The following is a 14,100-nucleotide window of genomic DNA, read 5'->3' as shown; positions in this document are numbered from 1 at the left end:
TTAATGTCTTGTTATGGTGGATTTTTTAAATTTATTTAACCATTAAGACTGGGAGTTGCATTGGATTAATTGTTGGCCATTGAGTGTTTTTTAAGGACGTTGATGATTTTTTTTAAGGGTTTATGTAAGGGAAAATTCTTATTGCAATCACACATGAATCCTAATAGATGTGGACTGCTTTGCAGGCCTAAGATGAAAAACCTCGTTTCATCTGTTTCAGAGCAGCCAAGGAGTGAAAACTTGCTTCCTTTCTCAGATGCCCACGCCCTCGCCCCATCACTCCATCGCCATCGTCATTGACGTCGCCATCGCCTACGCTAGGGGTGGGCAGCGGGTGCCAGCCACCCGCTGCACTGCCCAGTTTGTCCCTCCCGCTTGGGTGGGGCGGGAGATCCACTCTGCACAGAAGGGGGGAGGGCCCCCCTCCCGTATGAAAGGGGAGTTGAGGAGGCGGGGGACGGAGGGGCTCAACCTGCCAAGTAAAATCCGCCCACTCACACGCATGTAAAGGCCAGCAAACCGCAGCCCCCCCCCCACCTAAAACTCTCTCAATCTCTCTTGTCTCAATCTCTTCTTGATCTCTCTCATCCTGAACTCTCTCGATCTCATTTGCCATGAAAGTAACAGATGCCAATAGAGATGACTCGATTGGGTTTGTTGTAACAAACGTCGCAGAGAGGAATCAATTTCATTTTTCATGAATGTAACAGATGTCGAGGTAGATGAATCTCTCTTGATCTGGATTTGTTCATTGTTGTAAGAGACACGGGGGTGGACGGATGGAGGTCCACCCCCGCACCCCGTGCAAAGGACAGGGTACCCCGCCCCCACATGGACTGAGGTGGATTATGGGTAGCACCCCTAACGTCAACTGCCAAATGATATTTATAATTATGGAGTACGCAAGTGCTGTGCTTGCAATCCTTTGAAAAAAGTATATAAATATAATACATATATAATACTAATAATTATTATTATTATTATTATTATTTAATAGTAGACCTCACTCTTTTGAAAATAATTACGCAGCGTTTACACACTCTATAACTGTATATAGCATTACTCCTATCTTTATTGCCATTTGGTTTGTATAAAATGTATATGGCATTAATTTTGGACTTAGTTCCATAACCGAAAGCCTTTCAAAGTTCAGATTTTAATAACCTTATAATTCCAAGGTGAATTTGGGTGCATGTAGAAGGCTTTAAGAGTAGTTAACTCAAACCTTCACTTGGCAGGAAGGAGAAAACTTTCACCTCACACTTGAGAGAAAGACGTTATGTCTTTAAGATTTTTTGCATTGGATTTGGCCATTGAGTGTCTTTTAAGGTTGATAATTGGTGCTAGGTACAGTCCTATAAGGAGGCTCTGTGTACTCCATCGTTTGTCTTTTAGTCCACATCAATATATCTCAAATGACCAAAATGCCCAGAAATCATATACGGGGAAGGAAGCCATTCGATTTTCCTAGAACGATTTTATTTTGCCGCTCACCCAACCCATGTGACCTATTGTGCTCTGTTCCATTCAAAATTCGGTGTTGTCCTCAGCTCTTCCACCACCACCACCACCATTGTTAACGTAGACCCAACCCAGCTCAGCCCAGCCCAGCCCACGCGAGGTTCCTTTCAATGGGAATATTGTTCGAGTTCCAGCGTCGTGGTCAGCTCCTCCATAAGAGAACTTCAACTTCTAGCTAGGCTTTCCACCCAATCCTCTTGATCTTCATAGTCAGTTGAAGCAATAGGATCAGCAAACACATACACTTCATCAACGTAAACACAATCTTTACTCTGAAGTGAGAGCAGACAAAGTGATAAGCAAGGACTTGCATCAATAATCTCTGTTGTAGCCTCATAAAACTTCTGTAAATTCTTAAGGTTAAGGGGGGCATGGAAGATCATGGAAGAAAAACCAAAAGCAAATAAGGAAAAAACTATAAGACGTCAGGATAGCTGAAATAATTTGGATATTCCTTATTCTGAGCATTAAATCGTAGCATCCCCAACTAGATTTGGAGAAGTAAGCCTAACACATGAAGGTAAATTGCTTAAACCTCCCCTAGAGTTTTCACATGCATGTACCTCCCTTGTATTTTATAAAATTACACTCCCATCCATGATAAAAGACGCCATAAATAGAAAATGGAGACTGGTGATTATCCTTCATTATTTTTGATAAAATAGAGATTTACTTCATTAAAAATTAAAAAGGTTAGAATTTAAAACCTTCATGTTGTTCATCCTCCTCCCCCTTCTTCTTTTCTAACCTTAACATCAGGTCGTAGAAAAATGTGAACAAAGTTATTGGCTACCAAGTCGCACAAGCCGTCCCTCCCAACCAACAAGCATTAATCTTCCAAAATCATTAACAATAAAAAGAGAATGTGAAAGTGCATTTTTTGCTACCAAAAAGAATGGGTGTCAAGAAAATAAACAATAAAAAGTAAAAGAACAACCGTCAAAGATTTAGATATTCAACAAGTCAAAAAGAGAAAGGAAAGGGACGACCTCTTACAGATTTTCTTCACAGCACAGAGGAAGGGATAAAGGTGGATCTTCAGCATAGAGGGAGGGGACGACGCACGAAGGGGACTCGGTTAGGGCTCAAACAGGGCTCAATACCGGAATAATACGAAGGTCAAGAGGAAGGAACGAAGGGAACAACCACCATCGGCGAGTACGAATGCGTCGTCCTCAAGAGGAAGGGGGAGTCGAATCTTGGGAGGAAAGGGGATTTTAGTTGCTCAAGAGGAATGGAAAGGGGAGGAAGAAATCAGTTTTTGTTTCTGCCATAGTGAGACGATGTCGTATTTCTCTTAAATCAAACGGTCCATTTCATCCACTCTGGGGCTTGCACTTGCAGACCACTATTTAATAAGAATTTCTCTTTTTTTTTTTAAGGTTTATGATAGATAATGTTGGTGATCAATGAGTAACTGCTCTTAACTTCTTACTTTGCACCCAACAGACTCTTTCAAACTCCAAGTAGTTTTAGGTTTTTTTTTTATTGCCTTTTATATTTACGTCGGCTGCCAAATGATATTTGCAGTCGTAGAGTGCGCAAGCTCCATGTAATCATTTGAAAAAAGTAAGTAAATACGAGACCTACATAAAAAATTAATTATTTAATAGTAAACCTCACTATTTTTCAAAATAATTATGCGACGCTTACAAACTATACGTAGCATTACTCTTATCTTTATTGCCATTTGATTTGTATAAAACCTATATGCATGGCATTAATTTTGGACTAGGTTCCATGACCGAAAGCCTTTCAACATTCAGATTTTAATAACCTTATAATTCCAATGTGAATTTGGCTGCATGTAGAAGGCTTCAAGCCGTTTTAGGATCGAGAAATTTTACGCATCAGCTACTATTCACTTTCACAATCCAAATTTATAGTTTTTTTCATAAAGTGTGGAGTGTGGAATAGTGAATAGTGACTAATGCAAAGTCATATGACTCCGATGTGACATTCTACCCATAAAAGTAGGCATTCTACCCATTAAACTTGAAGTGTTATGTTTATGGAACGATAATTCTTTTAAAAGCAATGTTTCATTATGAACGTTATAATTTTTAAATTTCATTTTTTTTTTCTTACATATAAAGATATAAACTGATTCAAGTCTCCACCCAAAGACATTATTTCAACATTTATATTGTTTTGTCAAATAAACCGTCCTATAAACCATTTTGAATTTTTTCAATATAAAACTCGGTCTCTCTCTAAATATTTCTTCCTCATACATAACATACGCGACAATCAACGCATTGTACGGGTTATAGGCCCCCATATATAGAGAGTATGTCGTTCCGTGCCATAGTTATGAAGTGCGTTCGAAATGCTTTGGGCCAAAATGAAGGAAAGACAGATTTCTTTTATTTTTTTATTTTGAATAGGCATTAGACGTGGGCGACGATTACTCAGAATTGTATGGAGGATACACTTAAAAAAAGCCCATGATATAAGTGGAGGATGATGAGTCTCTGGATCCACAGCAATTTTATGGAGCTTTTTTTTGGATATTGTTTGCAGGCCTTCTTAATAGCTTACATCATCTTCTTAATTCGGACTTTGGCAATAGCAATCTTTTATTCGTGCTAGTTTAGAACCTAATATGGTTCATTGTTGGCCCATTGAGAATCCGACACGTGATATTTTCCGTATCCAAAAAAATGAAAAGAAGTAAATAAATGTGCAAAATTGGGAAATGAAAAAAGGAGCCGCCAAAGACTACTTGCACCAAAGTAAGACCAAGCTTTGCAAACGAAATACATGATGCTAGACATTAAAGTTAGGCCAACCAAATGGAGATGCAGGAGGGCAAGTTAAACTACACTTTTGCTAGTGTTCTTAGTGTTATTACAAAGAGAAATGATACTTGCAGTCTTGAGTGTGCAAGTGTCGTGCAGTCACTTTGAAAAAAGTGAATAAATATGAGACCCACATGAAAAGAAATTCATTTTTAATAGTAGATCTCACTCTTTTTCAAAACGACTGCACGACGTTTGAGCATTCCACGACTATATGTAACATTACTCTATTACAAATAGAAGCATAACAAGGAGATGCTAACCCAGATCGAGTAACTATCTGTACATGGGAGAATAAGACAGACCAAAAGATAATTGCCAAGAATTTACCATACTCGGCCTCTCAATTTCTCATGAGTAGGCAATTCTGTATAGCTTTTGAAAGGGGTTTGATGTTTAGAATCATAACAAATCTGAATAACAAACTGACTCTGTGGAATCAACATCAATCGGAGCTCGCTCGATCATGTTTGCTAAAACTAGTCATTCAAAGAATTTTCTTTCAAGGGGTTCCTTTTCTTTTGTGATTTGCTTTGAGACCTGAAATAGATCATTTTTTTGGTTCATGCAATTGGAAATACAATGAGATACTTCTAAATTTAAATGGATAATAACACACACATATATGTGTGTCATATACCTTTCTTATAATTGAATCCTGTCCATCTTCTAAAGCTTCTAATATCACTCCCTTCAGAAACTGCCATTCCAATACCAGTTCTTCCCCCATTTCCAGCACCTTTATAATACAACCTCCACCCGTCGGAGTCCCGGTCCATTTGAACCAGGCATGGGGATCCTACTCCTTCATTATCCCATCCATCTTTGGCCGATGGCGCCAGAGCGGCCTCATCATGAAACCTCCTCCAATTCTTCAAACCATCTGAAGACACAGCCAACCCTATACTCCTCCTACCATCAGCAGCAATGCCTTCATATGCCATCACATAATTCCCATCTTTCTGGTTTCTCACTGCACGCGCATTCATAACCCCAAACTCATCGAAACAACCACGTCCTCCTCCTCCCATTATCTTCCCCAACTTCACCCACCTAATCCCATCCCTTGATCTCGCAATTCCAATACCAAATTCCCCATTTTCTGCATCAAATGAATGGTAATACATTCTAAGATCACCACTGACATGAAACACAACCTGCGGGGAGGCAATAAACGATGAATCCCACTCTCTTTCAGAACCCACATCAAACAAAGCTCCGCTATGATGCTCAGCTTCAATTCTAGCCCAGTGCCTCCCATCCTGACTAATTGCCAAACCGGGCAAAGACTTTGAAATCTTCCCAACTCCACCATTTTCACCGTTCACCTCATCAATGCAAAATCTTTCCGGGTTTTCCAAACTGAATTTCAAAGAATCCTCAGAAATCTCTGCCTTCTCAGAACTGCATCCAGTGTAGTAAAGCCAGTAAACAGCACTGGCAGCTCTAACCTTTGCACTGGACATGACCACCACCTCACAAGGCCTAATACTCTCAGTATCAAATGCCCACCAATCTGTACTACAATTCATCGCCAAACCGGCTTCCCCGCTCGATCTAGTAGGTCCTCCGCCTCTCTCCCAGTGAATTCCATTTCTTGAAACTGCTAAGCCTATTGCCTCCGAACCTGGGTTTCCTTTAGACCTTCCATGGTACCACATGTACCACCTCTCTTCCTCATCACTAAGGAACCTTTTCACAACAGGTGATCCAATTTCTGCACCGTCCCACGAGTTTGTGGGGCCCAAACCAAACACCAACCCGCTAGAAGAAGAAGACGACGATGTTGATAGAGAAGAAGAAAGTGCTTCATTTGAAACAGGGGCTGAGGATTTCGAGGTTTTCGGATTTGAATTGGGTTCAAAGGCCGAGTTTTGATCAATTTCATTGTCAGTGTTGGTGTCGGGTTTTGTGGAGCAGCGAGTGAGATAGGGAACACTGTTCCTGAGGTTAGAGCTTGTGGCATAAAGGGTGAGCATGCTGGGTTTGGTTGAAAGCCATGGAGGGGTTAAGGTAGTTGGGCTAGTGATTTTTGGGATGGTAGAAATTGAGAGCGAGTTAACGGTTTTAATCGATGAAGCTCCAACTGACGCTGCATCCATGGCTGCAGATGGTGGAGCTCAATGGGAGTGGATTGGGAGATGTATGGATGGTTTAAGGACCCAATAAAATGGTGACACCTTTGCAAATCGAATGGCCTTGAAAGAGATAAGAGACAAGATCGAATGGGAGAGCGCCTTTGGGGAAACCAAAAAAGAACACGAAGTTGATCAGAGGTTTCTATTCTACCCTCGTCATTATCGAACTGTTTTATATCATAGAACTAAGTTTTGAGCTGTTGGTCGGTTCGAAAGCAAAGGTATTGCAAATTGGCAAACTTCCCATGGAAAATATAAAGTGATAAATTTGGAGCTGGCAGCGACCGTTTCCTAGAAAGATAACAGATTTCGAGGCACTCGTAGTAAACATACTAAACAAGGTTGCGTGTTGTTCAATCATTTTAAATTAATGATAAGATTTATTAATTTTTTAAATTTTCATAAAAAAGTTATGCATGTTTGGTTAAATAAATTTGTTTAAATAATGAGGTAAGATGATATTAGATGAGTTAAATAAAATATTATTATAATAATATTTTTTAATATTATTATTATTTTAAAATTTAAAAAAGTTAAATTGTTTATTATATTTTATATGAGAATTTGAAAAAGTTATAATGATGAAATGAAATGAAATGAGATGAGATGAATTGAAATGATTTTTGTATCCAAAGAGCTCAAATCTTTTCATCTCATCTCATCTCATATAGTCATTATAACTTTTCTAAATTTTCACACAAAATATAAAAAAAAAATTCAACTTTTTCAAATCCTAAAATAAAAATAATATTCTAATTATATTTTATTCAATTTTTAACTTTCATATCATCTTATCTGTGTAACCAAATGAGAATTCATCTCAACTTATTTCATACATGTCAATCCAAAAAGTTAAACACATCTCAACTTAAAAAAGTTACACTTATCTCAATGAGATCCACAAAATATTATTATGAAAAAGTCTTCTTGCAAGCGATTTCGCTTACCAAACTGCGCATCGATGTTAAATGTAAGGAATTCTTCTCTCAAAATTTTTTTTCTTTTATTTCCTTTTTCAATAAAAAAAATTATGTGAGTGTTGGTACGTGATTTGGTGCGCCAAACTGCTTGTACTTAGCAAGCCTATATTATTATTTACAATTCAACTTAATTCATCTTAACGTTCAAATGTAACCTACCAAATTTGGAACGATTAGAATTAGTTCATGGCCAGATATTCTTACACCAAATGAAAAAAATTCAAGAAAAGAAATTTAAGCGTTTTGTTAGATTTTGCTGAACTCCAAAGAGCATACCTCTTTTTTTTTTATTGTTGATGGATGGGGTTACTATATTTTGAGAGTAGCTTGGGAATATAATTTTGGATTGGAAAATGGGCGATCTCTTGAATCAAAAGTGAGTGCTAGTGATATTAGGGGCCTCATTTTGTTTGATATGCCTCCATCTTTTATAAACAAGTACAGTGAAAGTGTCATCCTTTACTTTTTCTCTCCCCCTTCTAGGGCTCTCGTACTTTGGACAGCATCCTTTCTTCTCTCAGAGAATCATCTTTTTCATTGATAATTGTTCTTTTGTGCTTAAAATATACAGAAAAATGAGGAAAGAAAAGAGTTGTATTCTTTAACCGTAGGTTGGTATGAGGATCAACTCTCTCTCTCTCTCTCTCTCTTATATTTTTAAATAAAAAAATTATTCGGCCATTTTTGCATTAAATTAAAAAAATATAAGAAGAAGAAGAGGAGAAGATGGGACTCACTCAACAAAAACTATTACACTAAACCCAGTGTAAAAACATAAAATTAGATCAGATAAATTCAATCCAAACCTGTTTAATTATAATAATATTTTATTTAACTTTTAATTTTCATTTAAAATTATCTGATCTCTTCTCACTATCCAAATTACAGATAAAGAGAAGTCACTAAACCTAGTTGTTTTGATATTGTCAAAGAGATATCCAATACCTCTTCCTCTTAATCTTTAGTTATGAAAAGTAAATACATAGATAGATAATTGGGATTGATTAACTCAAGTCAATGAAAGCACAAGGAAGCCACTTTTGGGGGGTGCTAGCGCTGCGCATGGGCACCAAGAAGGTAGGTAGATATGAAAGATCCAACGGCAGGGAGTTCAGTCATACAACACATAATGACATTTGGCCAGAGGCATGGATATGCAGTGATATGTGAATCTCACACGTCCATCTTTTGAGCAATGTTTCAAGGTAAGTCTTGATGAAGATCGGCGGTCAATAAACATGATAGAAAGGACGACAGCGTGATGTTTTGGGGACCACTGAACTTCCAATCTAGAGGAAAGCAGTTCTGCTAGAGAGCATGCGAAATCGGGAGATAATGGCGAATTAAAAAAAAAATTAAAAGCAGAAAAACAAAAAGTAAAAATTAAAAGCAAAGGGGGTCATGCTACAGGCATCCGGCTCGGAGCTTCTGCTGAGATGTAATATTATTTTATGTGTTTTTTTAAGTTATTTTTTATATAAAAATTTTTAATATTTTAAAAACATAAAATAAATTTAGAATATCATTAAAAAAATACTTTTTTATTCTCCAAAGATAGATGCTCCGCCCAGCAGCACCTCTGATGAAACACAATGTTTCATTAAGATGACGTGGTAATTACCCACCGGTTCACGGGCCGGTTGTATTCAGTATTTTTTTTTGTAAATGGAATAATACTACATATAATCGTGGAGTACGCAAATATCGTACAATCACTTTAAAAAAGAATAGAGTCAACTATTAAATTTTTTTTTTTTTATATGAATTTTATATTTTCACGTTTTTTAAAGTGATTGTTCGGTACTTGCACATTCACGACTATAACTATCATTTCTCTCGTAAAAGTAACACAATCGATCTAGAACCACCCAACCCCATGATTGAAGCACCAACAAAAGGAGACTTCCTTTCACAATTCTAGCCCGATAATCCACATTACAATCGGAATTCAGACACATCTGAAGAACCTTCTGACCGTCGCAAAAAACATGAATTTCCAAAGAATCTACCACTTGTCCTAAAAACATATGGTAATCAAAACGTTTAATTAGATGTTAAAAGAAATAGTGTTAAATCCACCAAAATCACATATAATACATATTTTCTCTAAGCTTTAATCAATAACAGAATTTATAGTTTTTGCTGACCCAACAAAAAAACATATGCTTAAGATGTAAAAAAGAAAAAAAAAAAATCCTTTTTAAAGTACTTGGTCTGATAAACTCATCTCATATTTGACCAAAACCCCAAGGCCAATATATGAGCACTCTAATAGTTGATTGGCCATAATTATTGCTGGGGAAAAAAAATAACCAAGCATCTAGAAGGAAAACATGGCACTCTGCTCTCCTGCCACTAAAACGTTAATAGCCACCTCCTCTGAATCTGTCCTGCATCTCAGCTGCCCTGTCCTCTTTCAACTTCTGCACAATTTCAAGTATCTTGGGGTTGAAGAAACGGTCATGAACATACTTCCTCTCCCCAGCTTGAATCTCTTTGATAGCACTAGGATAGGGGTTAGGAGGAGGTTTCTTCCCTTGAGCTCGTGCAATCTGCTTTAAGCGAGCATACGCCTTCTTCTTTTCTTTTTTCTCCACCTGGTATTCCATCTAGACATCAAGAAACAGCTGTTAAATTAAGCGAGGGTGGGGTTTGGGGTGTGGAACGGAGAGCGCACATTTAGGAAAAGAGCTAAATCCAAGAGTCTACAATACACACATCAGCTACAGCCATTGCTTCTTCCTCACTAACTCCCTGCTCCTTCAGGTCAAGCACCCGCAAACCAAATAAACGAGCCGGAGGTGGATTATAACCACACAACCTGTAGAAACAGGAAGTCTTAATGAATTAATGTTTGAATCATCGTCATTTGAATCCAGAGAACTAATTCCCTATTTCTGAAATGATCATGATAAGACACTAAACCTAACTTCAAGTAAATTGTACAGTTGAAAAGTCCATGACCTGAAATTGAGGGTTTTATGCATATTATTTGATAGTCAGGAGTTTAATATCAGATATAGACCCACATATCACTAAGATTGATTATGAAAATTAAACAATTCTCCCCTTCAAAAAGATGGAAATCAGTTTAAAGAACATACGATAGAAAAAAACAAAAATACTAGAAAAACTATTTGATAGCCACCAACGATCGGGAAACAAGAAAGGACAATTTGAACATCATCCTAGAGCACAAGCAAACCTTAAGTATGGCAAGTAACTTATTTCTTAATAGTTGACTCAAAGTATTTCCGATACATTCAGTTCCTAACTGACATGTCTGAGTTCAACTCAAAAAATAAAGATCAACAGGCCCCATCCTGAAAAACATTTCTGTTCATTTCATTTAACTAATTTTCTTTCCCATTCAGCTCCTAATCACTCCTAGGCATCCAAAGCAGGCCAAAAAAGTAGTAAAAATCGTTTCATCAAAAGTTTTAGTAAACAATGAATTTAAAAGAGTTTGCATTGTTAAAATCAAGCAACTAGTCTACTTATGTGTTTGCAAGAATATGCAGGTGTGCACACATGCCACCACAAAACCCTTGTAAATTGAGGTCAGTAACATTAAGAATTGAATCCAAGCACACAGATAGCGAATTCAACCTGTATTACAATATTAGCAAAAATTCAAGGTTGCCAACAAAAGAAAGTAGCATGCACTTAAAATATACATAAAAAAAAACGATAGTTTTGTTGCCATCTCTTTTCACAGTTTAAAATTTTCTTGATGAACATACTGCTGTCGCCTTAGGAAACCCAAGCTCATAGTATGCAACGTATGTTTACAAGCACATTATAATTACTGAACTGAAAAGTAGATACCAAACATTGCAGAGAGACTTAGATATAGAAATAAAGCAATACTTGATAGCATCTTCATGTTTCGAGTCCGGATGTTTCTGAAAGAACTTTTTTATATAAACATCCTCAGGTAGACTGATCCTTTTAACTTTCCCATCAGCACGAGGAAACATTGCAGGTGGTGTACTGCACATAAATTAGCAACATTCTCAAAATTTATGAACGGCAGCTTAAGGAAGATATGACTAATTTTTATAGAGGTATTTTCCTTTGATAAGTAAAGAACGTTCAAATTATGGATCAGTAAACAGATTCTTAACATGGGCATCAATGGCATCAAAAACTTAATTTTGATAAAGAAGCCATCACATTAAGAATTCGTGAACTCAAAAACAAAAGAATAAGAAAAACCTATATTTATCATCACATTAATGAAATTGAAATACGATGCCATACTCCAGGAACTAAAGTCTTAATTTGATATACGTATATAAGCAAGACTGAAATACAATTTTGGTCCTTGAAATTTAGCTTTAGATGGAGTTTCATTTTTAAATTTTAAAAAGCAATTGAACAGTTTAGAAGATAGCAATGCCATCATCACTTCTATTAGTCATGAATCACATTTGAGTGATGGAAGGTTGATGAAGCACAACTACAAAAAATTGGTGGATGGAAGGATAAAATTGTTCCCAGCGACGCAATTCAAACTTTGTAAATTTCAGGAATGAACATCCGAAATAGGTCAAACCACAAAACTTGACTGTAAACAGAATACCTTCAGGACAAGTAGTCTTCTATTATATCATTCACCAATGTGTTCTTTAGTAATTAAAAATCTAAATCGGCACAGAAATACCCAAACAAACATCTTGACAACCTTCAACAATCAATTTAGCGAGTGAAGAAATGAAAAGGCACAAATCTGAATTTGGATTGGTCAGATTTGAAACCGTAACGAGCCAATGGGTTCAGAAATTAAGAAACTTTAACGTACGAAGCCCAGGGAGCTCAGAAGCTCCTTGCTATTCTTTCCAATCCTACCATTTTTGTATCATAGAACCACAGAATAATATAAAATAAAACCTACCTTGAAAACCACATAAACATAAAACCTAAAACTCACTGAATTCAACCATATGAATTAGAACTAGACGTGAACGACTTTCAAAGTCACATAGAGAGAGAGAGAGAGAGAAGGGGGGACGAACTGTTCCATGGCTTTGAGCCAGACGGGCTCAGCCCTGGCCAGGCCCTTTACCAGCTTTCTGGTTCGAGTAAGCAAATCCCCTTTCATGAAAGACATGGCTGCCTCTTTCGCTGCTCTGCTTCGCGTCCTCTTCTCCACTCTCTTCGACCACGAATATGAAAGTACTGAAGAAGAATACGACGACGTATGGGCTGAGATAGATCTTCGAGAAACCTAGATGGGCTAGATTAAAAAAAAAAAAAATTATACTTGGATCTGGGATCAGACGCAACATGCCGAGATTCTGGTCCTGGGCCAATGCGAAAATATGCCTTTACTATAGTCCACCTGCCTTGGGTCCACATTTGGATGATGGAAAATAATTTTCGAAAAATAATTTACACACAATAATTTTTATAATATTTTATTATATAATTATATTTTAAATTAAGGATATTTTTATAAAATATCTTATAAAAGTAATATTTTTTTAGAAAAATATTCTTATTTTATAATATTATCGTATAATATATTATATGTATATCATTACTTGTAATTTTCCTTATTTTTTTATTGTTATGCTTTTGGGTCAACTTTATGCTTAGAGATTTTTATTTTTTATTTTGAATGAAAAATAACTTCTTTTTTTTTCTAATAATTTCTCATATTTTACTTCTACGTGGACATAAAGTTTTCTTCTTCTTCTTCTTTTTAATTGGGTAATATTTCTGCATATTTTTGCTAATGAGGTATCGAAAATTGTAGTTAAAAATCTAAAAATATATATATATAGAGAAATGATATCTACAGTCCAACTAGGATATATAAGCCTCTTCCTTAATTTTAGAAAAATGAATTCAAATGAATTCAAGCATAAAGGAGTCTCAAGCTCAAATTATTTACACAATAGAGTCGAGCACATCAACAAATCAAACATGAGCAAAAAATGGAATAAGCTCACAATAAAGCTAGCTCTTAGAGTAATTTTGTTGATATATTTAAATTATTAAAAGTTTGAAATTTGAATTTTTAAAAGATGATTGATTGTCATCTTTCACATGTGAATGACATGATTAAAAGTTTGAATTTTGAAAATTTGAAATATGATGGATTGTCATCTTTTACATGTGTATGTTTTGTTCGAAAATTTTGAAAAGTGATTGATACTCTTTTTGATACATGTAAAAAGTAAATGATTTTGTTTGAAAATTTTGAAAAGTAAATAATGTTCCTTTTGTCATATGCGAAAAGTAGAAGATTTGATTTGAAAATTTTGAAAAGTGGATGATGTTGTCTATGACAATTGTAAAAAAGAAAAATTTTTATTTGAAAATTTTGAAAAGTGAGTGATGCTCTTTTTTTACATGTGAATCTTTTTAAATTTGAAAATAAAGTCTCGTATGACTATAAATAGCTTAATTGAGATATTCAAATACATACATCAATTCTAAGTTTTACAACATTCATTCAAAACTTTCAATCTCTCTTCTCAAAGCATTGAACTTTAACTCTTATTCATTTTGAGATATATATAGTTTGTGCTGTTTTATTCTTATTTCACTCATTGATGAGTGTTTTTCTAATAATTAACCTTGATGAGTGTTTTTCTGATAATTAACCTACTCGATATCAGCTCTTGTAAAAGGATATGTATAATCCTTGTA

General features: G+C 35.9%; 2 protein-coding genes across 4 annotated transcripts in view; both read right to left on the bottom strand.

Moving 5' to 3' along the window:
• Nucleotides 1–12,623, bottom strand: part of LOC108992923 — a 15,826-nt gene extending 3,203 nt beyond the window's left edge. Inside the window, exons 1-4 of one of the 3 annotated variants that reach the window (XM_035684484.1) lie at nt 12,459–12,623; nt 11,311–11,433; nt 10,159–10,261; nt 9,472–10,049 (exon numbers count right to left, since the gene is read on the bottom strand). In XM_035684484.1, the coding sequence (XP_035540377.1) occupies nt 9,804–10,049; nt 10,159–10,261; nt 11,311–11,433; nt 12,459–12,553 (567 nt within the window). In that variant the 5' untranslated portion in view covers nt 12,554–12,623 and the 3' untranslated portion in view covers nt 9,472–9,803. Of the gene's footprint in view, nt 1–9,471; nt 10,050–10,158; nt 10,262–11,310; nt 11,434–12,458 lie in introns of those variants that run through there. The other 2 variants (XM_035684486.1, XM_035684485.1) reach the window with 2 other exon arrangements.
• Nucleotides 4,635–6,670, bottom strand: LOC118344264. Its single transcript, XM_035684483.1, has 2 exons — nt 4,963–6,670; nt 4,635–4,862 (listed from the first exon to the last, which is right to left on the bottom strand). Exons 1-2 carry the CDS (start codon nt 6,422–6,424, stop codon nt 4,825–4,827), a joined length of 1,500 nt encoding a protein of 499 aa, XP_035540376.1. The 5' UTR covers nt 6,425–6,670; the 3' UTR covers nt 4,635–4,824.
• Nucleotides 12,624–14,100: the final 1,477 nt, after the last annotated feature.

Source organism: Juglans regia, chromosome 13 (assembly GCF_001411555.2).
Source record: "Juglans regia cultivar Chandler chromosome 13, Walnut 2.0, whole genome shotgun sequence".
Taxonomy (NCBI): Eukaryota; Viridiplantae; Streptophyta; class Magnoliopsida; order Fagales; family Juglandaceae; genus Juglans; species Juglans regia.
Note: the sequence above shows the minus strand (reverse complement) of the source record. Positions and strands in the feature narration are given on the sequence as shown.

What these genes read in the sequence shown, in the direction of transcription:
- LOC118344264 (XM_035684483.1), bottom strand. Translation starts at nt 6,424, where the DNA reads ATGGATGCAGCGTCAGTTGGAGCTTCATCGATTAAAACCGTTAACTCG. An exon ending in AGGATTCAATTATAAGAAAG is followed by an intron (nt 4,863 to 4,962) that starts GTATATGACACA and finishes GATCTATTTCAG; the next exon opens with GTCTCAAAGCAAATCACAAA.